Genomic DNA, 24558 nt, shown 5'->3' with positions numbered 1-24558 from the left:
TTCGATTCCCTGTCGAAGCGTCCTTGAGCAAGACACTGAACCCCTTAATTGCTCCTGATGTGCAGTGTGCCATCGGTGTAAATGTAAAATGTGTATACATTGTAAGTCACACATATGTAAGTCGCTTTGGATAAAAGCGTCTGCTAAATGACTAAATGTAAATGCCCCAGTCCCTGCCGCTGAAAAACCCTGCCAACCCTGCCGCTGCTGCCACCAGCATGCTCCACTGTTGGGATGGTATTCGGCAGATGATTAATAGTGCCTGGTTTCCTCCAGATATGACACATGGAACTGAGGCCAGTCAGTTCAATCTGGGTTTCATCAGACCCAGAGAATCTTGTTTCTCACAGTCTTAAGAGTCCTGTCTGGCCACTCTGTCATAAAGCCCAAATCGGCGGAGCGCTGCAGTGATCGGTATCCTTCTTGACGGTTCCCCCGTCTCCACACAGGCGCAGATCTCTGGAGCTCAGCCAGAGAGACAATCAGATTCTTGGTCACCTCTCTTACCAAGGCCCTTCTTTGCCCAATTGCTCAGTTTGGCTAGGCGTCCAGCTTTAGGAAGAGTCCTGGTTGTTACGCACTTCTTTCATTTAAGAATTATGGAGGCACTGTGCTCTGGTGACACACCTTCAGTGCAGCAGAATCATTTTTTTTAGCCTTCCCCAGATCGACGGTGCCTCGACACAATCCTGTCTCTGAGCTCTGTAGGCAGTTCCCTCGACCTCATGGCATGGTTAGCTGTGAGACCTTATATAAACAGGTGTGTGTCTTTCCAAATCATGTCAAATGGTGGACTCCAATTAAGGTGTAGAAACATCTCAAAGATAATCAAGACAAATGGGAGGCATCTAAGCTACATTTTAAGTGTTAAAGCAAAGGGTCTGAATACGTAGGTAAATGTTATATTTCAGTTTCTCCTTATTAATGAATTTGCCAACATTTCTGAATTTTTGCCATGTCATTATGGGTATTGAATTTAGATTGGTGAGGGAATAAATGAATTATTGAAATGAAATTATTTTAGCGTAAGGCTGCAGTATAACAAAATGAAAAAAAGTCAAGGGGTCTGAATACTTTCTGAGTGCCTGCTGCGTGCCACTCAGCCATCTGTGTGTTGATGTTTGAGATTGGCATCTGTACCGTGCTACCCTGTTGGATAACTGTGTGTGAGTGTTTGTGTTGGTTTGTTCATTGAGCGTGGCACTACTGCGCCCCATTGGTTTACCTGCTGAGTCCTGGCACGGCAGCAGCTCCCAGCTTCCACATTTATGCACAAACACATTCTTACTGTGATTCATAGGTTTCTTTAGGTTGCAAGGTCATGTCCCTCAGGGGTTACATGGGGTCTTAAAATAAGGCACATCTGTCTAAAGCAACTGCCAGTGGCCAGCGTACAATTTCGACATAGTCAATGACAAGTCTACATTGTCATGTTGTGTTTGGGGAAAACGCTGTTAAATGAATTCCAAGTCAAACTTTGAGGAGTAAGGTTACGTATCCAAATGGCAACAGGCCATGAAGGCATTAGACATCCATTTGTTCTGGCAGTTCCGTTCATTTTGAGGATGGCCTTTACTGGAGCCTAATCCTTACTTCCAGAGACATCAGAACGCACGGCTCTTACTTGGTCACGTTGGTGTCTCTGGGAAATGGTATCAGTGTTGTCTTAAGGTTCTGACGCATTAAACTGACGCATTAAACCAGCCAGACAGTGTAGCCATGTTGATGTAATTGACATTTGAAAGTTTAAATATCAGATGATTAGTAGACAAGTGTTATGCGAATAAGTCTAATGGTGATGCTAATTTAATGATGGTGCAGGAGTGGTGGTGGAAAGTCCCTCAAATTGTTCCTACTTCAGCAGAACCCTCATGAATCCACTTCCGCAAGCCCAGTCCCAGAAAGGAAAACAAGAGACAGGCCCCTCTGTGCTAATGACATAACCTACCCCACCTGCCATGACCCCCCCCCCCCCCCCCCCCCCCCCTCCCTAAAGAAAACGTTAAAAAAGCACTGTCGTTCCTGGAACACTTTTCACGTTTGCGGAAGCCGTTGCGCGGGCGGCGTCCCAGCGGAGACAGCTGCTATGTCGCGACCTGTTTTCAGCCGGAGCTCCAAACGCCAGCGGAGGCATTCGAGGGAAAAAGCCCTCGCGCCTGAGCCCCCCCCCCCCCCCCCCCCCCTCCGCTAAGGTCGTTTCCTGGTCCCGCTCTGCTTCCAGACAAGCGCTGCTGTCCGGCAGCCAGACGTACATAAAGAAAAGACAGGTTGGCTGTGCGAGACGGGGGGGGCCTACAGACAGCGATTGCGATTGGGGGGGGTAAAACCTGGTTCCCCACCCAAAACCCCTGGGCTATTTTTAGCCACCCTCCTCCACCGGTGTGGCAACGGTGTTTGCAGAGTGAGCGAGTGCACTGTTGTGGCAAAAGCCCGCATGGGAGCCGTAATGATACAGTGTCTCCATTTCCCTTCCCCACGTCCTGATCAAGATTGTTTAAACAGTATCCTGAGCTAGAGGACGGGTCCCATGACAACTCCACAAATATTTACCAGCCACACAAGCACAATCTTTTTTTTTTTTTTTTTTTTTTTTTTTCTGTCTGCAGGCTACCTTTTCGTTGTTTTTCTTTCATGCTCGTGTTCTTTTTTTTTTCATCTTGTTGTTATATCGGTCTTAGCATTTTTGTTTTGTTTTCCACCACTGAGCTTAAGTAAAGACATGTTCGTTTTTTTGGTACACGCAAGAAAGTAGTAGCTGCAAAGTGTGTAGAGAAATGTTTTGTGTGGGTGTGTGTGTGTATTTGTCAATCTGCGATTCAGTGAGGGAGCACGGTCCCAGAATCATCAGGACATAAACATGAGCAATGCAGATTTATGTATTTGTGTGAGTGTGTCTCTGTTTTAAAGTCAAACACATTAACTGACATAGTTCCCTGTCCCTTCTCTTTCCCTACTCTCTCCCTCTTTGTCTCTCACTCTTAGATGATGGCAAGATCTTTCATGGAAGTGGGGTAGGGGACCCTTTTGGCCCACGCTGTTTCGAGGGGGACATCATGGGCTGTGGAATCATGTTCCCACGAGACTACATCTTCGACTGGGAGGGTGAGAGGGGCCATATGCCATGCCTACACTGCCTTTCTCTTGATCATTACATCTTCGACTGGGAGGGTGAGAGAGGCCTTATGCCATGCCCACACTGGGAGGGTGAGAGAGGCCTTATGCCATGCCCACACTGGGAGGGTGAGAGAGGCCTTATGCCATGCCTACACTGGGAGGGTGAGAGAGGCCTTATGCCATGCCCACACTGCCTTTCTAATGATCACTTCCACATGTAAGTCAGCCCCTCCAAATAAACCCCTTAAATGGTCGTCACAAGGGGAAGTCAGTCACAGTCGATGGCATCTTTTGTACAAGATTTTGTACACCTGCTCTTCTACACCTATTTGGAAAATGTATATTTTAGTAAACAGTTATTACTGTATTTATGTCAGAGCAAAATCTGACCACAGTCAATTACACTTCTGAGCACTTTTGCCTCTCAGAGGATCATAGATTAGAGTGTTAAATGTAATTTTGTTTAATTAATTCATGTACCGAACAAACCCTTCACGTAGTTCATGTAGTTGAACCAGAGGAGGTTGATTTCTGAAGAGCATTGGTACCATCTTTATCTATACATTGGACCTACCTCTGATAATAGTGCCTTACAAGAAACAGACTGGATAGCAACATCTAATGCTGCCCTACCCAATTTTAAGTCATCAATCATCTCTTGGCAGATGAACTAGACGAGTGGGAGGCACAGGACGTTCGACCCAAGCAGGGCCGCGTACAGAACTTGGTGTACTTGAATGATGAAGAAGACGAGGATGATGGTGAAGACCCCGAGCAGGATCAGGAGGGCAGGAAGGTCATGGTAAGAACCGAGCGTCCCCAAACACACCTGAACCAGTTTTACGTGCGGAACGATGTGCTTGGAGCCTCGCTAATAACTCAGGCCTGTGTAAGCATTCCGGACCTGCACGACCCCTGTCCTTTCTTCATTAGCTTTAGCCAGGCTTTTCAACTAAGTACACAATATCGATCTAGACATTTGTTCTGCTGTTTGAATGCTTTGAAAAAAGTCTTGACGAAAGAAAAACATCAAAGCCGCAACTTTGGCAGGTACATCAATTAGTCTTCATTATGTTTGTTCACAGTTTCTTCAATTGCCATGTGGGAGTTACTTTAGTGCTCATTTGTTCTTGTCAGAGGCTTTTTTCTTGCCTGCCAAGAATCACAGAGCCCATTTGGCAGCCCCATGTCTGGAGGAGGTCAAACCGTGTGATAGCACTGCGCTTGCTATTGACAAGCCTTGGGTGTGAGAATGGACTCGTGGCACTTCTTAAATCATGCAGAGGGGTTGTCAATATTGACTTTGCTTAACCAAACCACAAAGCATTGTTGGCTCACGGCCCTGTGTGTGCGTGAGTGTGTATGCGTGAGTGTGTATGCGTGCGTGCGTGCGTGTGTGCGTGCGTGTGTGTGCGTGCGTGCGTGTGTGTGCGTCCGTGTGTGTGCGTGCGTGTGTTTGTGTGCACGTGTGTGTGTGTGTGTGTGTGTGCGCAAATGACAGCTGCCCAGAGCCAAATTAGTCAAAACACAATATGATTGCACAACATTTCAACATTTTGTTTCTCCCTCGTGGAGCACATTGTCAAGTAACACACACACACACACACACAAAGAAAAGTGAAAGCACTGGGCATGAGTGATGGGTGCCTCTGGAACATGAAGGCACAAAAGCTCAGTCTGCCTCCCTCTTGAGGTGAGAGAGAGAGAGAGAGAGAGAGAGAGAGAGAGAGAGAGAGAGAGAGAGAGCACCACACGATTGCTGACTCACTGTCGCCCCACTGTGCCCACTCAGGTGTTCTTCACCCGCAACGGCAAGATCATTGGGCGGCGGGAGGTGGTGGTGCCCGCGGGCGGCTTCTACCCCACCATCGGCATGCTGAGCAGCGGAGAGAAGGTCAAGGTGGACCTGCACCCCCTCAGCGGTTGAGCAGGAGTGGGAGGATGCGCTAGGAAGAAAAAGGAGGGAGAAAAAAAGGATCCACATATCAAGCTATCAGTTTAAATGTATGCTTTGACCAGTTCACCATCGCAGTCATCACGATTATATATAACTACAGCAATGCAAAAGAGGTGCTTGGGTTTGGTGAGCTCAGCAAAAATGAACAGGATTTATTGGTACTGGTCATACACTTTTTCTTTTCTTTCTCACTATCTTCATTCTTAAACGAACCTCTCGCCTGACGTTATATTGGCCAGCAAGTGTGCGCGTCTCAACCAGGAGACAACCGCCACGGAAGGTCCTGAGTGAGATCCTGTCCGTTATTACTCCACAGTCGGAAGAGGCTCTTTACGCTCAGGTACAGGGCCTCTGGCCAGGTGTACTCGCATCATGACTCTCGGTCCAGCCTTTCCTCAGCCTGTGGCCAAAGCGTGCTGATAATCAGGTGACTGGATTCAGGTCCGAAAACACACAATCTACATCATATCAGGCTGGGCCGCACTTAAGACTTCGATCTGATTTTCCTTACAAAAAAAAAAATATTTAACTAATTCAGGAAAAAAAAAAAAAAATACAAAAATAGATAAATATAGTTAATGTAAAGATTCCTATATTTTTATGAATGTGTGTCATTTCCGTATGTAACTCCATCTATGCCAAACTCTGTGTCACATAATGCAGTTGAAAGCTCGTACTGTCACATTAATTGGTATGTCCCCACTTTTAAATCACACTGTGGGGTGGGTGGGGGGGGGGGGCGGGGCATGGGCTGACATGGTCAGCAGCATCAAGCACTTTCTATCCAACACTCCCACTTAATATTCATCACATTCACCTTGTCTTTTTCCCTTCACTGTTGAATGTCCTTAGTAAGTCAAGTGCCACTCATAAGTTGAGACAGCTCCGTAGGAATGTTGATGACTGTTATGAATAAAAGGGATGATGTGAAGCTCACCACAGGCATGTAGGACAAGCTGTGTTTTTTTTTCATGACTGCTGTTTGTTCTGTCCTCATCATCCATCATCCAGGAAAGGGCCCCTCAGCAGCCTTCAGTCGGGGAGCTGGAGGAGGCCCCGCTAAGGCAGATATGAACTTAAAAACACTGTGGGGTGATATGAGCGCTTGGGATTTAACAGAATCCCAAGGACAAAAATGTTCAAACATAAGATGTTGATTCAGCCATTTTGAAATTTCCATTAGACCTCTAGTTTTTCCTGTCAATCATTAGTCATAGTTCTGTTCATGTTTTCTTCACAACAAATCACATTATATAACATAATAAAGACACAGGGGTATCACTGGGGTCGTGTCTTGCAAGACAATGACATTGTGCTTTTATAGACACTGTCTGCTGCATTGCGAAGGCCCCACTCACTGTTGTCCTGAGCACTTTAAAGCAGTCCGCCAACTGAAACACCAGAAACCAGAAGCCATTTTGCACACCTCAAGTGAGCTCAAACTGTAGAATCTGTCAGTATGTGTTGTCTAATGTGCTTTTTTTGATGTCTCCATGTACAATGAAAATGAAAATATTATGTATTTTGTATCTGCTGTCTAGCAAATAACCTAAGATCAATGCCAAATTTGTTTCCATATTCCCCTCTCCCCACACCTTAGAAAGGGAATTCTTGAATGGTTTGATGGATTTTATGAAATTGTAGATTTGCTCTCTATATGTGCCTCACTTCACTGTTCACAATGAAATGTCATTATTTAATATAGTTACTCTGAAAACCACTCTTCACTTCATATCGTAAAGCAGGCAATAGATAAAAGATTGTTCTGATGTGTTACTGGGGGGGTAGGGGAGGTGATTGATTATCCTGGGTGATTTCTGTTACACACTGATTGCATATTTATCATCGAGCAATCCAAAATGCAACAGATGCGTTCCAGTTTTGAGATTACCCCCACACCCCAAAAAAGTGTACTATTCCAAAAAAAAAGTCTTAAATTGTATTGAAATTATAAGCATTTAATACATCTGTGTCAGGCCATCTCTATTTTGGGTTCCATGTGTTCATCATTTCATGGTCAGAATTGCTTTTTTTTTTCTTTTTTTTTTCAGCTGATGAGGAGCATCAGGGGTGTGTTACCTCAGTGCATCCAGGCACAGGCTCTATTCTGTGTGAAATGCTGAATGATGATTGAGTGATTGTCAGCCTCAAATACTGTCAATGTTAGCATCTTGCCCAACTGTAGCATGCACGGTTTTGCTAATTGTATATATTATCATTAATAAAGATGGTTATTTCCATATACAATGTGTTGTCTTTTATATACAGTAATATTGTTGGATTGACTGCATTGTGGGCATGCATGCAATTAGTATTTTTTTATTGACTCGTCAATTTAAGACCATCAGGAGATGGCTTAATATAGAGAGATTTTATATACTTGAATGAATAAAATAAGTTACTCAAATAGAGCGATTTTAATTAAAGTTTTTTTGCAAGACTTTCAGTGAAACAAAAGTCAAGTCAACATTTTGGCAGCAGGTTGGTTTCCTATTATAATCCTGAAGCAGTCTGGCAAACATCAGAAACATTTACCATCATCTTATGAAATAGTAATTTGTTGAACACAGTTCCGGGAAAAAAAATAGAGAATCAAATTCATATTCACAGTAATTAGTGGCATAGAATTATGGGACGCAAACTTCTTACCAGGCCAAAAAAGAACAAGGAAAAAAGGTTTGCTCCTTCCCATTTCCAGAAACGACACCTCTTTAAAATATTTTGGAACCTAAAACTATCCCATTAATTTAAAAAATGGAACTCACATTTATTTCAATATAATCCAGACTATTGAACAAGCCACATGTTGATTAGAACTTTGTACTTCTACGGCTTTAAAAAAAATAAAAAAATACCGAGGTCAAGACGTGTCCAGAAATGATTTATTTCAGTATATTGGTCTCATGTTAGAAATGGACAATCTGGAATGCTCAGCTACCCCAGCTGCTCACAAACCCACACTGTGCAATCATTTAACAAATCAAAACAATAAGTAAACAGCCACCCCAACCCCTAATGCTTCAGTGAACCATTTCATCTCCAACATGATATAATTATATAAAAGCACGAAAACATGACAATTTAAGAGGAAATATATGGAAATTAGAGCTTGAATCCTTTCCTGATAAGACTACAAGACCATGAGCAACTGTGGTGTAATGGGCACCATAAATTGCCCTTAGATATAAGCAACATCGTATACATTAAAACGGTTCAAGAAAATGCTCCCCCCCCCATGAGTTTGTATGTACGTGTATGTATCAAGGGATGTTTGAGGTCCAACATTGAAGCTGACTGTTTTGAATCAGTCCCACAACTGAGACTAGTGTTACTTAAGCCAATCTGAAAACATTGTTTGTTAATTCATAAATTATTTTAAAACCATGCAAAACTGTGTAGAAGGAAAGAGGACATACAAAGGCTGTTATGGCCACGTGCGTGTGTCCTGTGTTTTCTTTGCACTTCCTTCCCTCTCAGTAGATCCGCCCAGGTTGCGCTACACCTGATTGCAGTTAAAATCTCCAGTTCCCTGCTAGAGGAGGAGTTTGCTGCTAGCTTGAGACTGCTGGTCTTGCGTCCTCTCAGGGATTTTGTGTTGCTGTTGTGTTTTGATATTGTGTCTTAGGTTGTTGTGTGTGTCTTTATATTAATAAATGGTGGTTTTAAAAAGGTGTTTTTCCTGTAGTTAATTTGGGTCAGTGGTGTTGAGTGCAGTGTGTTGTTCGCCCCATAGGGCTGCCAAAGGGTGGGGCATGACAAAGGGCTACTGACAGACATTTATTAAAAATTGCATAAAATTGAGTACAAGGTTGTGTCAGTGATGTGCGTCTTGGTCCAGCAGACATGTGTGATAAAAGATCTCCATTATTAGTCGTTTTTGGTTCTTTGCAACATTCACAGGCACCTAAAAAGAGAGTTCAGACAGGGGCAGCACTGCACCAGAGCCAGAGGGAGAAACGTCTTACATTGATCGATAGATTTTTGCTTTGGTTTAGGAGGAGACTGATCGTCTGGATCGTCCATCGTCAAACCAAAATAGAAATGGCAGTTTGGGTGAAATGAAACCAATGTCTCAACAGAATTTGTTTTCATGTTACGTGTTTAGTTGTCTTGCTCCTCTTCCTCTTCCTCTTCGTAATGGCGGTTCCGTTTGATCAGGTCCTCCACAGATACCTCCTCTTGGTCCTCTTCGGCCTCCTCCCCTTCCCAAAAGCCCACATCCTGAGAAGCGCGGTTTTCTTGCAACTCAGCTGATGGGGAGGCCGGAGGGGTGCTGTCCATTTGAGAAAACTGGCATTCCGGAGAGGGCAGCTCGTCGTCATCATCTCCCCGTTCTGCTCCCAGCTCCTCATCATCATCACTGCCCAGCTCCTCACGATCACTGCCCCGCTCCTCACCATCACTGGCCAGATCCTCCTCTTCCTCCTCCTCCTCCTCCTCACGTGTCAAAGTTCTCTCCTCTTCCTTTAGCTCCTCTTCTAAGTCACCTCTACAGGCTGTCTCACTTAGTGGCATGTCCTCATCATCAGGGCTCTGGGTGGATGAAGTTTCTTCCTGACCATCTCCGGAGGCCTGCTGCACTGGAGGCTCAGGCTTGGAGAAGCAAGCGTCTTCAGGGACCTGTGGGACTGCGGTGGTGGGAGTGAGGGAGAAGGGCAGGCTGCGCTCTCGGAGCGAGGAGCTCCTCTGCAGGCCCGACAGCTCCGGGCTCGGCGCAGGCGACAGGGCATCGCCCTCCGGAGGCCACTTGGCAAGAACGGAGCGGACAACGGGGCTGTTTTCAGGAGTCAGACCAAGGCTCCCCGAGACCTCCTGCGCAGCAGCTCCCCCATCACAGGCGTCGTCGGCCCGAGGGGGCCAGGAGATCTTCAACCGGCGCGTCTCGGCCAGGCGTTCCACAGAACCGCTCGCAGCCTTCTCTAGAGAGCCGTAGAGAGAGCGCGTCTCAAGCGTGGCCGCCAGCACGTTCACCTTGGCCAAGGGGGACTCCTCCACTGTAGGGCTGATGATGTGATCTGCAGGTGAGGCCACCTTTGGCTGCTCCTCTGGTGTTCCTTTGGCTGCTCCTTCCCACAGTTCTTTATGGGGCCGGTGTCCAAAACCCTCATCATAGTTGCCCTTGGCCTTGAAGAGCTGGCAGAAGTGGGGCTTGCAGTAGACATTGCTGTGCAGTGATGCGTAGTTCCCCAAACTGGCCAACAGAGGGAGATATGGGACCATAGTTACTCAGATGTAGTGGAGACACCTCATGGATATGAAATGAAATGGCACAAAAGGTACATTTTACACACGAGAGGATTAGGTGTTAGATTGACTCACCTCAGCTTGGTGTTGCAGTGGGCACAGCGGAAGCAAGTGTTGTGGTAGACATGTTGATTAGCCACCAGACGCTCCAGCGGGTAAACAGTCTTCTGACACATCACACAGGTCTCCCGTGCAGGCAAGTTGAACTTCTACAAGTACGAATTTCACTTTAGTCTCAGGTTCACACACAGACAGAACAGAGCCTCTTCATACTCAATACATATGTCATTATATAAAAGGAGACATTTTATTTCTAATAATCTCAACTGTTGAAAATATCTTGCAGTGCATCAGATGCACCGTTTCAATGCAACAGCAACAGTTAATAGTGTCAACAATAAGCGGTGCTCCAAGTGCATGTCTTTGGAGGAAAACTTGCCTTGAGTGATTTAGGCTGGCTTGCATCATGAGGAGATGAAGGTGCAGTCCCTGCTAAAAAGAGCACATCATTACAGTGTAACCATGCTAACACTAGATGGCAGCATAGTCCACAATAGACCCTTAAAACACAAGTAGGTCTTTAGCAAACAAAACCATTGAACACATGGGATTTTTGCAAGAGTGCAAACAAAGATAGATAACAAAAAATGATTAGCTGAAAAGGGAATGATCCTGATTGTATCTGTTTCTGCCATGACGTCTGTACTGCGGTGTTAAAAATGCTACACAATGGCCCCTTAAACTAAGCACATGGCTTGAGAAAAGACCTGGTCTGAAGCTCACCATTGCTGTCTGTGGAGGAACCTTTCCTGCTGTTGGGCTCGGAGACCGACTGTGAACAGAAGAGACAGGACAGGAGTGAAATGACAGCTCAACACTGTGGTACGTGCTAAACTCATGGAGGAAGAAGAGTAGATTTAACACGAAGGAGAGAGAGGCTTACTATCTCCACGATGCTCGGGGGAACATTCTCCTTTTGCTTCCCACTGTAAGTGCGCTGCTCCGTGTCCAGTGAGTCATTCTGGATATGTATATAAGCAAAGTGGAAAGAGACCTTAATGTCATCTCATGACAAGTCATAGATCACATTTTCGTTTAACCGATTCACCATGCTTTTGTACAAGTGAACGTGTGCATATATCTCGAATTTAAAGTGCATGATGCATGGGTCTCGTATGATGTACAGGTCCTGTATGTTTTGGAAAGGACACTCACAGTACGAGTAGGTGTAGTGAAGACATCCTGCTTGGACACGGCTGCCTGGTAGATGGCCATCCTGTCCCGCAGCGGGGTAGTCTCAACTTTCTCTGTCAAGAGAGAAAGAACAAGGAAATAGGATGAGGGAAGAAGAGAAAGAAGGAGGCAAAGGAGGGGTGGGGTGGGGGGGGGGGGGTGGAAACAGAGGAAGAGAATAAAAGGCAGGGGCGAGGTCAGATACACTCCACCAGTCCACTCCTTTCATTGAGGAGAGCAGCTGCCAGAGGCTGAGTCGTGTCCTGCACAATGGTGAGACTGTAAGTCCGTTGTGGGAGAGACAGACGAGGTCAGGGAAGGGAAGGGAAGGAAGGGAAGGCAAGGCAGGAGAGAAAGAGCCCTCCAGAAACAGCTCACAAACTAAGCCCTCAGTACCTCATGGATAACACACTCAAAGGGATACAATGGTTACAAGCTGTTCTCTTGAGACAAGTATACAACAAAGTCATGGGAGAATTAAACCATGAGATCAGACACTGCCTCTTCATTATCGTAGGTTAATGTTGTGCGAATGTTGTTCAGTTGGGCTTACCTTTGTCTCCAATTTGGAGATGCATGTTTTCAGGCATGCTGCTGCTCGCTCCCATGCGGACTGGTTCTTTGGGCACCTGAACGTTCACAGAAAAAGCGTGGTTAAAAAGTCATGCAACTAAACTACCCACTGAACTAAGCAGAGTGAACCCGACAGTTATTCACAGGTAGTTGACAACACAAACCTCAGCGGTCGTTGGTCTTGAAATTTCAGTTGATTAAGAACAAGATGGTTTACAGACTATTTACCTAAAATAACTTCAGAGTACAATGATCTCTGGGATTTGAAATAAAATCACAATAAAAAAAACCCACTATTGAAGTCCGGCTTCTTTCACCTTTCTGAACATCTCTCGAATGTGCAGATAGGGTGGGGTAATTCAATGCAGCGTGCAGTCTGGTTGGCTAATTGATCGTTTGACTGCACATGGGACCACAAGGTGCCTGATTGCCTCGCTAATCCGCACACCTGTAGCTTGATCCTTCAAGACAAAGGTCTTCAGCTGAAATTCAGAAACCTAGGATGGCCTATTACTAGCCAATTAAGTCTTTTTTTTTAAATGTGGTATTTATTTTGAAAACTATAATGTGTCTATAGTTAGTACCACAGATGTGACGAATCACTTAGCTTGTAAACCGCCATAAAACACTACAGAAGAAGAAGAAGAAGATGTGACGAAGCTCTTTGTGTGGAGCAGCTGCCGTGAGGACTTTTGTCTGACCCTGCGCCCGCTGCTCTGCGACCCTGCTGCCCGCGCCATCCAGACGTCTGCCCCACGCTGCCAGCCCTGCTGCCCACGCCACTAATCCCCTAATGAGCTCAGTGAGGCACAGCCTGGGCTAGACACCACTGTCTGGTGCTAGCAATCCTCACTTACAGGCCACATCACCCACAACACCACCTCTACTATTGTCTGTTTTGTCCGACCCTTTTTCTTATATTTTACTGTTGTCTTGTCTTGCTTGTCCTAAAATGTCAAAGCGACTTTGGGTATATAGAAAAGCGCTATACAAAATTGAAGTATTATTATTATTATTATTATTACTATCCACAGACAAAGGCCAAATGCACACACACAACCAAAACCACAACCTTACCAGTATTATATATGGCAGTATTTCACCTCACCTGCTACAGTAAGGGATCAAGGGTAGCCACCACCAGTCTTGAGTAAAACTAACATTGTATTTATATGCATATGTATTATAAGTCTGTGCAAACCAACAGTCAGATCAGGTCTCTTGGTTCACTAAAACAACTGTCTCTGAAAACACTTTGGAGCCACAAGGGCGGAGGGTGTATTCTTCACCTAGAGAGCACAAGATTCCCATTGCAACAGGACCAAATAATCTGGGAACTGAAGATACCATCTCGAGTACCTGTGTTTGGAAAACCTATTTAGGGCAGAAGAAAACGCAATCCACAGGGATTCTCTGAGGCTTGAAGAACAGCCTCCATGTTAGGGTGTGCTCAGAGCCCAGATTAGAGGCCCAGGATGATGCCAGTGTGTGGTTGGCTACAGTTGTCCAGAGTGGAGGATGGGCAGAGGGCAGCTGGTAGAATCTTTAAATACAAGGGTTGGGGGGGGGGGGGGGGGGGGGGGGTGTCCCTCCTCTCAATGGATTAGCCATTGGAAGTCAGTGGGGTGGATGGAAACCTGCCAGCCAGCTAGCCGGTGGCTGCACTGCTGGGCATCTCTAGACAGAAGGAAGGACACCATGGAGAGGTGGGGGGAAACAAAAACACAAAACTGAGGCTCAAGCAGAGGGATCAGCGGAACAGACAGTAGGGCTCTTACGCTAATCCTTCATACAAATACGGGGGTCTGAGCTGCCCCGATCATACAGCCGCACGCAAGTAAATAAAGGGCACTCTCATCACCACCAGTAATTAAAGAGATATGGGTGGAATGGCACAAAGCACAAATAAATGTACGCTCCACTACACACACACGCTCACACTCACTCACACACACACACACACACACACGCACACACACTCACACGCACACACACACACGCACACTACCATGACCAAACTCAGTCACATGACAGGCAGCCCCAAACGTGTCCATTAGACCGTTTTAACTCTGTCATCACATGAGCCTGGAATTGGACCAAAAACATCATTAACCAATCACCTTAAGAGGGGTAAATGGGACAAACCATACACTTTTTTTCCCCTGTATCATTTGAAGATCATAACCATTTTTGTTGCTGTCTTGAGACAACAAACTAGCATTCTGTTGCTTAAGTGGGTTGTTAGGGTTTATGGCCCAATCTCAGGGTCATACAACAGCTAGGTTCATCCTCACACATTTCTGATGCAAATCTACCACTTTCACAGTACTACATCAACCATGTTTACACATATCAGTTGGAAAGAGAAGCCTGCATTGTGCTTGGAAATGTCCTGTACATCAGTGTTCTGCCCACATAACTCAATTAGGGATGTTTAACAGAAGAGTGACTGAGGGGAGTCTCTTCGTCTGTGTCAGATGCGAGGGGTGGGGGATGGGGGGGGTGACTAAGGGCTGCGGTCTGCCCCTTTGCCCCATGACTGAGCCCTGTGGCAGGAGGCCGGCCCACTGGAGCCGTAGAGCAGCTAGGAGCGCAGGGCCTGCCCTGAGGATCCTCAGTCTTCCCATCCTGCTCCGCCATCATGTGCCTGCCTGCCTGCCTGCCTGCCTGCCCCTTGACATCATCACCAAGAGAATGTTCACAAGCCTGGGGTGCTGGAGGAGGTCAGGCTGATGTTAGCAGAGCCCTAGATTTGATCTCGGCTGGTGCCTCACTTGGAATCTCTAGGAAGTAGAAGGATGAGGCGGCCATTCTCAGCCACTTCTAGGTTACACCAGGAGTGCTTTATAAGCAGATAGATAATCCCACAATTTAGAGTACAATGGGTATTTACTCAAAGCAGTAGTTTTACTCAGCTGCGCCTTATGAAATGTAGGTGTCTAACTAGGCGTTTGTGAATAAGAGTCAAATGAAGACAAACTTGTTATCAGTCTGAGCTTTCAGGCCAGGAAAACTAGCAGTTTGCGAGAGCAGCAGAAGAATAGTCAAGAGGTAGTTCATCTTCAGCTCATTTCATTTTCTAAAAAGGAAATAAAGAGGATACACCTATATCCGGCACAGCATCAAATGTAAGCCCTTTCACCTTACTGATTCGACTCAAACAAATGACCTGTTCTCTAAATGTCAGAGAGAAAAACATCTAAAAAGTCTCAAGTCATTTTTGTCTTTTAATGTTCCACTTCACTTCCTACTTCCTCTGCTAGCCTTTTTTGTCTATCCTTCTCCGTCTTTTTTCTCGATTGAACGGGAGACCCAGCATGAATCCCTTCACTGTGCAGAATGCAGGATACAAGGCTCCATTGTTCTGACTGTTCTCTCCCAGTTTATCTTGAACACGTAACCTTTCAAATGCTGGGAATAAATGAGTATCAGCAGATGAGGAGAGATAAAAAATATTCAGCCAGTAGCACAATACCGACTGATGTCTAAATCAAATGAGAGTCTACTTTGAAGTTGAAGATATTAGCTTTGTTCAACCACATGTGGCCTAAACATACCTGCAACGTCGGAGTTGTGCATCATGTGCGAATGCAATCATATAACAGTACATGACACATCAATTCATTAAAGAGAAAAGCTTATTTTGGAAAAGTGCAGTCACTTGGGTCAATACTGAGAGAAAACATTTTAAAACCTAATGATTAAAGATGAAGATCAAACAGGACACTCTGCTGACGGACACCCGTCTGAAGTCAGAGGGAAAGCAGGCTGATTATGAGCAAGGGCATGAAGAGAGGGCATGTGATATACAGCATGACGAGCCCCTTGGGGAGAGTCCCACTAGAACAAGACAGACACACACGCTTCAGAAAGTCCTGCAAAAAGCCCTGGAAACACATTCCTTTTTTAACGCCCAACCCCAGCAGATCTTCAATCCGACAATAGTCACTATCCTATGGATTCATGGCTCACAGACCATATCCACAATCACATGATCTTCCAAGGGCTAAATACATCAGCTGATGGATGTAATGGAAAAAGATACAAACATCCCTAGACTAATGGCCCAAAGTGGATGCGCACTGTATGAGGGGCTTCACGTAATTGCCTAGCTGTAGCCATAACAAGGCTAACTACCTGAGTGCATGAGCACTGTATATGGTTCCCCCTGTGGACCTCAATGTGTGCATTCAACCACACCATCACACTGAGCCTCACAAAGCTCATTGCGCTCATTGACTTACTTTGTTCTGCATGTTCTCCCCTTTCTCGAACATCTTCTTTAGGCTGGTAAGAGGCACGTTGGGCTTCTCGATGGCCACGCCGGGCACGGTCGCAGGCTCCAGAGCCTCCTGCTCCTCCTGATTCTCCATGGCTGACTCCTCCTGGTGCTGCGGATCCTGGGGGACCGGGACAACAACCGCAGGGTCCGTCGGGGCGTCTGTGGGCAGAGCTTGGCTGACGGTGGTGGTGGTGGTCTTTGATGATGCGTCTTCAGCTTGGACTGGTTCTGAGGACAGTGTGGTGTCTGCTGTCTTCTGTGGCTGTCGACAGCTGGGAGTGGGCTCTGATGGGCGTGTGTGGGGGTAGGTCGCGGGGGTCAGGGAGGGCTGCTCCCAGCGCTTCTTCAGAGCACTCAGGTTGCCACCGCGCGGGGTTGAGGACAGGTTCTCCAAAACCTGATTGTCAAAGAGAGAATCATCAGTGATCACTCCCCCAAGGTGTTGTACAGCTCAATGCCTCCCCCCACACTGAATGATAAGCCACAAATCTGACCTGACCCAAACCTGGCATGTTGTTGAGAGAAGTTACTCTTAAGCAGGATATTATCCTGCATGTAATGATATCACATGCTTTATTACGTTACTTATCAGGCCCACTTGAGGACTCTGACTTGACCTGAGACCAATCTGTTTAGAAGGGTCTGGAACAGCTGGATTAGAAATAGACCTAAAGGCGACAATGTGCTGTCCTTAAGATCGAGGCTTAGGTTTTCGTGTCCGCTCTGTGCTAAGGAACAGAGAGCTTGTGGAATGCTTCATGGACTCAGCATATTAGAAGCACATGGAGCAGAGGAGCGGACTGTGGAATGTCAGCAGAAGATCTATAGTGTTACACCCTGTGGTACAACTAAAAAAGTCAAACTAAATAAGTAAAACATAGTATTTTACACTGCCATCCACAACACCTTATAATAAAGAATCATTTCTGAAAAGCTGATTTTAAGTTGGGTAACAAATAAATTGGAATTAATAGGTCACATGGTAATAAGTCAAGTTAGTCTTTGTTGACCCCAAAATGAATTACAAAACTAAGTATCTTTAAATTGAGGGGTTCCCTGCAATGACACAGTTATTTAGATGTATCACCACAAAGTCAATGGGAGGTTAAGTGAATACGTATTTCATAGGTATTACTAGAAGTTAAAAATATTTTCTAATACAAAGATGACAAAAAGAAAGATAAGTTATCCTATTCCCACTGTCCCCACTACTCTGACACTTGTGCACTACGTGTGACTGCATTTGACTTCCAAGACAAACTTAAATGAGAAATTAAATAGAAAAGGCAGCAATTTATGCTTCTTTCAGCGTCTTGCATCACTGACACAGCACCTCTTTTCAATCTGCAGCATATTTCAAGAATGCAGCCAAATCAAATGAAAAATGACTCCTCTAAAACTGAATCTAACATATTTTCAAAATAACCCATATACGTATAACACCATTTGGCTGTCCATTACAACAAACATTTCATAAATAAAGGAAAATAACCACTTAAAAAGGAAAAGGAACACTTCCCCAGACAGAAAATTAATACGAAAAGAAAAAGTCATAAAATTGTCTGATAGACTAAACTATTGATCGCACTGGTCAGACAACTCTCTTGGAAAAGTTTAAAAACCTATGCATATGAAAGATAGAAACTTTGAAACCTGATGTATTGTAGGTGCTCTCCGTTTCAGCCAGACGGGAATAATAAAAGCTGTCCCAGATGTCAGCCCTGAGAAACAGTAAAGGAACTAGCCCACCCCTCTAATGAAAAGAGAGAAAAGCTGAGAGGAAGAGGAAAAGAAGGGGGAGAAGGAAGGATACTGAAAGTCAGTAAAAGGACAGAGACCAGGATCCAGGAAGCCAGAAAGTCAGAAACTTCATTCAGGAGAGAAATTAACCCTTAGATAGATGAAAGACTGGGACTTTCCCCAGTGCTCATGCAGTGTACTATGAACTCACTGATCAATGTGAACAAATAACTAATTTGGTTAGCCTTGTATAGTCCTCCTTTAATAATAAACCTTTCCTCCTTTCATCTACCACCTCACTGAGTTTAGAAATTGGCACCAGCAGCCTAGAAATGGACTGCGTCCTCTGGGTAATAAAAATAACAACAACAATTAAGCTAATTTTGTTCAATTTCTTGCTAGAATGTTGCTTGCTTCTGGATCCCTTCCAAATGATTCTGAGCACAGACACGGCTCCTCGGTGCCAAAACCAAAGAGGTGAGTCATGAGACAAGATCCTCTCTGGCTGATTTAGATCAAGAGTGACAAAGAGCACCGAAGCACTGAGCAGCACTAACACTATGCTAGTCCTTCCTCGCACACATTTGGAGTTTTACTTCGTTTTTCCTTGAAAGCCTCAGGCTGTGAATCAATCCCTCTAATTGCCATCATAATTTGAATTCAAACTACTCACTCAACCTGCAGGTCTGTTTAACATTCTCCTCTGAGTGACTGAGTGATCTGTCAAAGGTCAGGGATCAGAACGAATCTCTTGTCATGTCTATCACTCTACACTGACAGAGAACTCCTACCGACATGCTTCATCTGTAGGTTAGCTTGTAACATCCCAAAATAAAACTACAAGGGTTTGCTACTGCCTCACCATTCACACTACACAAAGCACACCAGTGGTGTCACAAGTCTGCCCCAAAACATACCTCTGACAGTGCTGTCCCTCCACTTTACTTCCACATCAGAGCCTCACAGTGGTTCTACCCATTGACCACTGTGGTGTACAGTCTACCTCATTACCCAGCTAAGAGCGAGGGCTAGCTGGAGCTCCTGCATGCTGCAGTTTCTGGCTACAGTTTACAGTTCATTAGCCCTCCAGACAGTACCATAGAGCAGACGTAAGGCAGTGGGAGTGGTTATGTCAAACTACAGGGGAATTACCCGAAGATTAACCAGTCTAAATAAGGATTAAGACAACTAGCTTGTGTGGCTACACTGACCAGGCATAACTTGAAGCTGCAGCAACAGAGATTGAATCCGTGTGATAGCTGGGTGTCATTCCAGTAGGACTTTGCCAGACTAATATGAGACAAAACCATCAGCACTTCACTAACATTGAAACCAGGGCTACACATATAGATCAGCCAAACATGGCTGCTGAGGAGTTGCAGACACTTACAGTTTTCTTCTTCTCTATGTTGGTCTCCTCCGCTGCTTTTTGGTACCTATGAGGATAAAAGAATAGGCTTTGAATGAGGCTATTCATTCATATAAGGCATATAACTGACATTTTTGGTTCACTGTTCTCAAGTCATGACACAACGTAAAAGAGTAACACTGTCCCCTGCTGTTTGAAGTGTGCATTGATACCACATACTGGCACTGAAGGAAGCTGGTCATTTATAGCAGGATGATGACCATAAATATGACAAAATAAAATAGCTTTTAGAAAAAAAATGAGCGATGCCTGCATTTAATTAAATTGAAGCCATGGAAGGGTATGGAGCACAAAATGGACATTGCCTTATTTAACTGATAAAATTAAGCAAAACCTGTGCAAATTGCATCCCTTTGAAATCAATATGTCTGTTGCCCTTTAGGAGAACAGGAAAAACATGTTTTTTTTTATTTCTGTCATGCTGTCCCCGCATGCTGCACTGAGGTGGAAAAAGTGATTGCTAGGTGGATATCTGAAAGCCACAACTAGAGCCCAAAGAAATGCATCAGTAATGCAGCTCAACAGGAAGAGATCCTGTAGTTTTAGATAAATGCTGCTTTACAGAACACATTAACCATAAAAACAAAAAGTATGCAGAGCTGGCCTTAGGGTATGGCGCCTACAGGCTCTGTTAGACTCTAATCAGGCTTCACTCAAAAAGTGTGACGTATAGCAGCAGACTGGAAAAGCCATCCGTAACCAAGACAAGAGGAAGTATTAGTATTAGAAGCATTAGTAACACAGACAAGTTGAAAGTAGAAAGAGCATGTGTGTGAGGGAGACAGATAGGGGTAAGAGTGAGACAGACAGACAGACAGACAGACAGACAGGCAGTGAAGTATACTCTCATCTGTCACACTTTTCCTATCAAGCTACGACAAAGCTAGTTGATGTGCTAACCATGAGTCTATATAAACAAGTCAAATAAAAAAGTGCAAGAGAGTATGTGTAGCCTAAATGTACTTCAAAAGACAGAAATCCATTGCTAAGGTTAATATTACTATATATGATTACTATAAGACCTTGCCTGGTAAATTGAAATTGTGGTGCTTGCAGTTAGGGCTTTGGCCACGCATAAGGTAGCCTTTGACTTTGTATGAAGTTACTACTTTTAGAGGTGGAGAAATTTGAGGGAGTCATGAATAAGGCAGTTAGGAAATGGCTTGGGGTGCCATGTTGTCTAAATACTGTAGCGTTGTATGGAGGAGTTCAAATGTGCTATGACCAGCCTGGAGATGACTTTGTCACAGTCTAAGGATCCAGTTGTCAAGAATACTGCTGCAATGGTAAAAACAGGGAGGAAGTGGAATCTACGAGAAGCAGATGAACATGCACAAGGCCCATTACAGCATAGAGATATCATTGGGCAGGTGCAGAGAGGAAGAGCAGTGTTTGGGTCAGGTGACAGTTGGAAAGCGGAAAGAGGAGACTAGAGAAGAAGCAGCAGCTTCTCAGGCAAAGCAAAGGCAATGGATGAACCAGCATGGTGATGAGATGAGAAAGATCAGCTCGAGAGAACTTTGGGCTGTGGACGTTAACCACATTAAAATAAATCATTGAACCCACTTAAAATGTCTATTCGGAGTGCATTATTTACTTTATTGGGTTAACAATATTACATTTAGTCATTTAGCAGACTAAAGAACTGGCTGCGGAAGCAAGTTGATTTTGTAGCTAAATCAACAACAACACTTCCATTTGATCTTGGTTTTCAAGGACGGTCACTCAAAGTAGCTTTAAAGCAGTTGTCTGAGGCTGCTGAAAAAGCGAGCCAGTGGTTGTGGCTGAGGCACTCGCAGACTTATTGGGGTCGTGAACCTGAACTAAAACTGAGATATATGAAATCCTGTCGAGGTGGTTGAGCAGTCATGTTGTTACAGACTGTGAAAAAGTACAACATGTGGCGCGTGTTGCGGTTGTTTTCAGCCAGTTGTGCGTTGTTGTAGTATCCTGCTGTGCAGGATCTATGGTTGGGCAGTTGTTATATTGGTTAGGTTGCTGGCTATGAGAACTTGCATGTGACATTGAGAAGACTGGCTGCTTGGGAAAGTCCCCAACCAATAGCACAAGGAATTTAACATATTTTCCTGTGTATAACTAAAATACAAAGGACATTTAATGCAAAACATGAATAAGACAAGACATTAATACGTTTAAGGTACTAGAAGAGGGAATACAGGAATCAGTATCAACACTTTATCCAACACTTACTTGTTGAATCGCTCAGCAATGGCAGTATTCCTGCCCACGATGGACAGTTCTTTGGCTGTGATGCGCACAGACTTTGAGGCCCACTGCCTTCTCTGGAATGATTCGGTGGCCATGACTACTGGTGTGTCCTGTACGCACTGCAACCTGAGGGGAGTGGAGCAGAGGGAGAACGTTCTAACCCTCAGCACATTTTATTCATTCCACTGACATCTTTCCTGCTGAAAGACATGAGGTGAGTCATGTCTCCCACACAGTTCACAGTTATTCTGATATGCCTGAAAATGAAACTGAAATTGGAAACTGGAGAGTCCCTTCAAAGACTCCCAAGGATTCCCAAACATATTGCCTCTGACCCCGATAAGGAAGTATTTACTTTAATATATTTCTGTGAGTACACATCTTCACAGGAGAACCTCTGAGCCTCTTAGCTGTCAGAAGTCCAAAAGGACAGGATAGTCATTCGATAGCATGAAAGGGGACTTCCTGTTTTCCCCTTAGCGATGAGTCATTATTCGGAATAAGAGGGGTAAAAAACACCTGCAATTTACCTGACTAACTTCTCCTGAAGCTGCCTAAACAAGCTGTGACAGAGGCCTGCGTTAACACTGATAAGCTTAGATGGTGTGGCGCAACTCACATATTTCAGATTCAGTCAAGTGTTTACCTTAGATGAGTATTGCCGTTAGCTCAGCCAGATAGTCTTATACACTGATTTTACAGGATGAACTGATTCAATAAATCGTGTCATGCTAAAACAGCAGCAACTTCCCCTCACCCTACCCATCACCTTCTATGACTATAAACAAGGATACATCACCTAATAAATATATTGCCCGTGAAAATCAATCTCTGGTTATACTGTCATCATACTAGGCCATGTCGAAATTAAATGAAATTTTCTTTATATAGTGTAGATACCAGTGAGTACTGGCTAAAGGTGCTCTACACATAGGCCTGAAAGATGTGTAGAAAGACTATGGCTACATTGCCAAGGAGACGATGGTGTACAGGCAAAATGAGAAGTAGATTAAGGTAACAGTGAAGAGGCTAAGGGGAAATAACAGGAGGGGTGAAAAAAGGTCTATCTGAGTGATATAAAGACCTGCAAGCCTTTAGACAGACAGCAGGATGACTTAACATCACTAAATCACCCCCAGGTCATCCACAGAGACACTCTCAAGACCTGACACATACCTGACTCACTTACTGTATGTTATATAGACACAGACAGACAGGTGATCGAATCAATTACTCTAGACATAGCCTCAATCACTGTCTACGAGACATTCAGTAGAACTTATGACGGATGCGTTTGGTGAGTCAGTGTGTCATGAATGATGTCCTGGGCATGATGTGGCCAGACTGTGCTCAGATCAGCAGTGCTCAGCAGTGCCTCTATAAGACATGTCCTGGTCGCACAGGCACTGACACACAGGGGATATGAATCATGTCTTCGAGCGCCAGCCAAGTGCAATGCCCACAGGCTTGATCTGTTTTGCCTCATCACCCAACTGGGACTCTCCAGTTTTGCAGCTTGACAATCGGACGTTCTCGACTTAAGGGCTACCTATAAACACGGAGATAACCATCACCTCGGTTGTGGAATAGATTGACTAGGCGACATCTGCTTTACTAAGGAGCACGTCAGTGGGGTCAGTCGAGCATAAACACAGCACACAGGGCAAGACCAACACCACAGCATGCTAGAACAGGTCCCATCAAGACCAAAAAAAAAATGAACTATGCAACAGCTCAACATCCCTCTCTCCTACACACAAACCCCCCCCCCCCCCCCCCAAATCCACACCCAGGTCTATCCTATCATCACCACAAAAACGTCTTGATCTGAGAGTATTTCATTACATTGTCTGATTTTCCTTTGAAATTGCTCGATTCTTGTTCTACGTCAGAAAACTATCCACTTGGAAATGTATAAGACAAAAAACATAATCAGTTTGTGATTGAATTAATTCAGACCATAAACTCAAATCAGTGTTCATTCTACCTATAATTTTTCCTTTCCATGGTGTAAACATCATTTCTGGCTATCTATGAGATGTAAGACAGATAGCTAAGCTAGTACTAAAATCCAGAAACGTAAACCTGAAACAAAGCCTCTCTCTTGGGGTAGCTTTTACATCCCTTGGAAACTACAAACACTTCCAGCACATCACCATACAAAAGTGATAAATCACTCCATCACACAGAACACAGACTCTTAACTCTTAACTCTAGTTAAGTCAGTTCTTCAGTCCAAACACTGCTCTAGTAAAACTATGTGCTGGATGATTATTTCAAAGGAAATGACATACCTTTGAGAATTGCTCAAATCTTTTCCTTAGCTTCTCAGTTGGTCTTCTGTCTACTCTCTGCTTCCAGTTGTCTTTGCAACACAGCTCTCCTGAGTCTGTCTATGTGCGAGGTGTGCGGGGGTGTGTGTTTTGAGGGGTTGAGGGGAGGTAACAGCCAGGAGCAGGAGACACTGCTCAGCCAGTGAAAATTCTACTCTCTTTCACCTGTCAGGAACTGCCGCCAGATCCCACCCAGCTCAGGAGTGTGTCAACACACACACCCACACTCACACACACACACAAACACACACACACACACACACACACTCATTATCAAGATTGCTTAGTAAGGTTTGTCTCTGACACAGTGACTGTGAATCCCACACATTTCCAGGAAATGAGGGTTTGTTTATTCATCGCTACATGACGTCACTGTAGGGAAAGGACAGGGAGGACAGAAAGAGGATGAAAATGAAAGAAAGAA

The 24558-nt window shown here is 44.7% G+C and overlaps 2 protein-coding genes across 6 annotated transcripts in view; one reads left to right on the top strand and one right to left on the bottom strand.

Moving 5' to 3' along the window:
* The window catches only part of spryd3 (SPRY domain containing 3), a 43882-nt gene extending 36569 nt beyond the window's left edge, over positions 1–7313 (top strand). For all 4 annotated transcript variants that reach the window (XM_031565819.2, XM_031565820.2, XM_031565822.2 and 1 more), the window contains exons 9-11: positions 2983–3102; positions 3780–3916; positions 4907–7313. In XM_031565819.2, coding sequence (XP_031421679.1) covers positions 2983–3102; positions 3780–3916; positions 4907–5041 — 392 coding nt within the window. In that variant the 3' untranslated portion in view covers positions 5042–7313. The remainder of the gene's footprint in view (positions 1–2982; positions 3103–3779; positions 3917–4906) is intronic.
* Positions 7314–7939: 626 nt separating this feature from the next.
* lima1a (LIM domain and actin binding 1a) lies at positions 7940–24205 on the bottom strand. 2 transcript variants are annotated; one of them, XM_031565817.2, is made up of 11 exons: positions 24096–24205; positions 21784–21927; positions 19534–19579; positions 16366–16800; positions 12102–12177; positions 11531–11622; positions 11259–11336; positions 11099–11147; positions 10755–10804; positions 10391–10524; positions 7940–10262 (listed from the first exon to the last, which is right to left on the bottom strand). In XM_031565817.2, the coding sequence occupies exons 2-11, from the start codon at positions 21894–21896 to the stop codon at positions 9173–9175; spliced, it is 2163 nt and encodes a 720-aa protein (XP_031421677.1). In that variant the 5' UTR covers positions 21897–21927; positions 24096–24205; the 3' UTR covers positions 7940–9172. The 2 variants fall into 2 exon arrangements, with proteins under 2 accessions (XP_031421677.1, XP_012697122.2); XM_012841668.3 differs by having other exon boundaries at positions 10755–10807; positions 24096–24204.
* Positions 24206–24558: the final 353 nt, after the last annotated feature.

This window comes from Clupea harengus, chromosome 4 (assembly GCF_900700415.2).
Source record: "Clupea harengus chromosome 4, Ch_v2.0.2, whole genome shotgun sequence".
NCBI lineage: Eukaryota > Metazoa > Chordata > Actinopteri > Clupeiformes > Clupeidae > Clupea > Clupea harengus.
The sequence above is the reverse complement of the archived record's forward strand: the minus strand, read 5'-3'. Positions and strand labels throughout refer to the sequence as shown.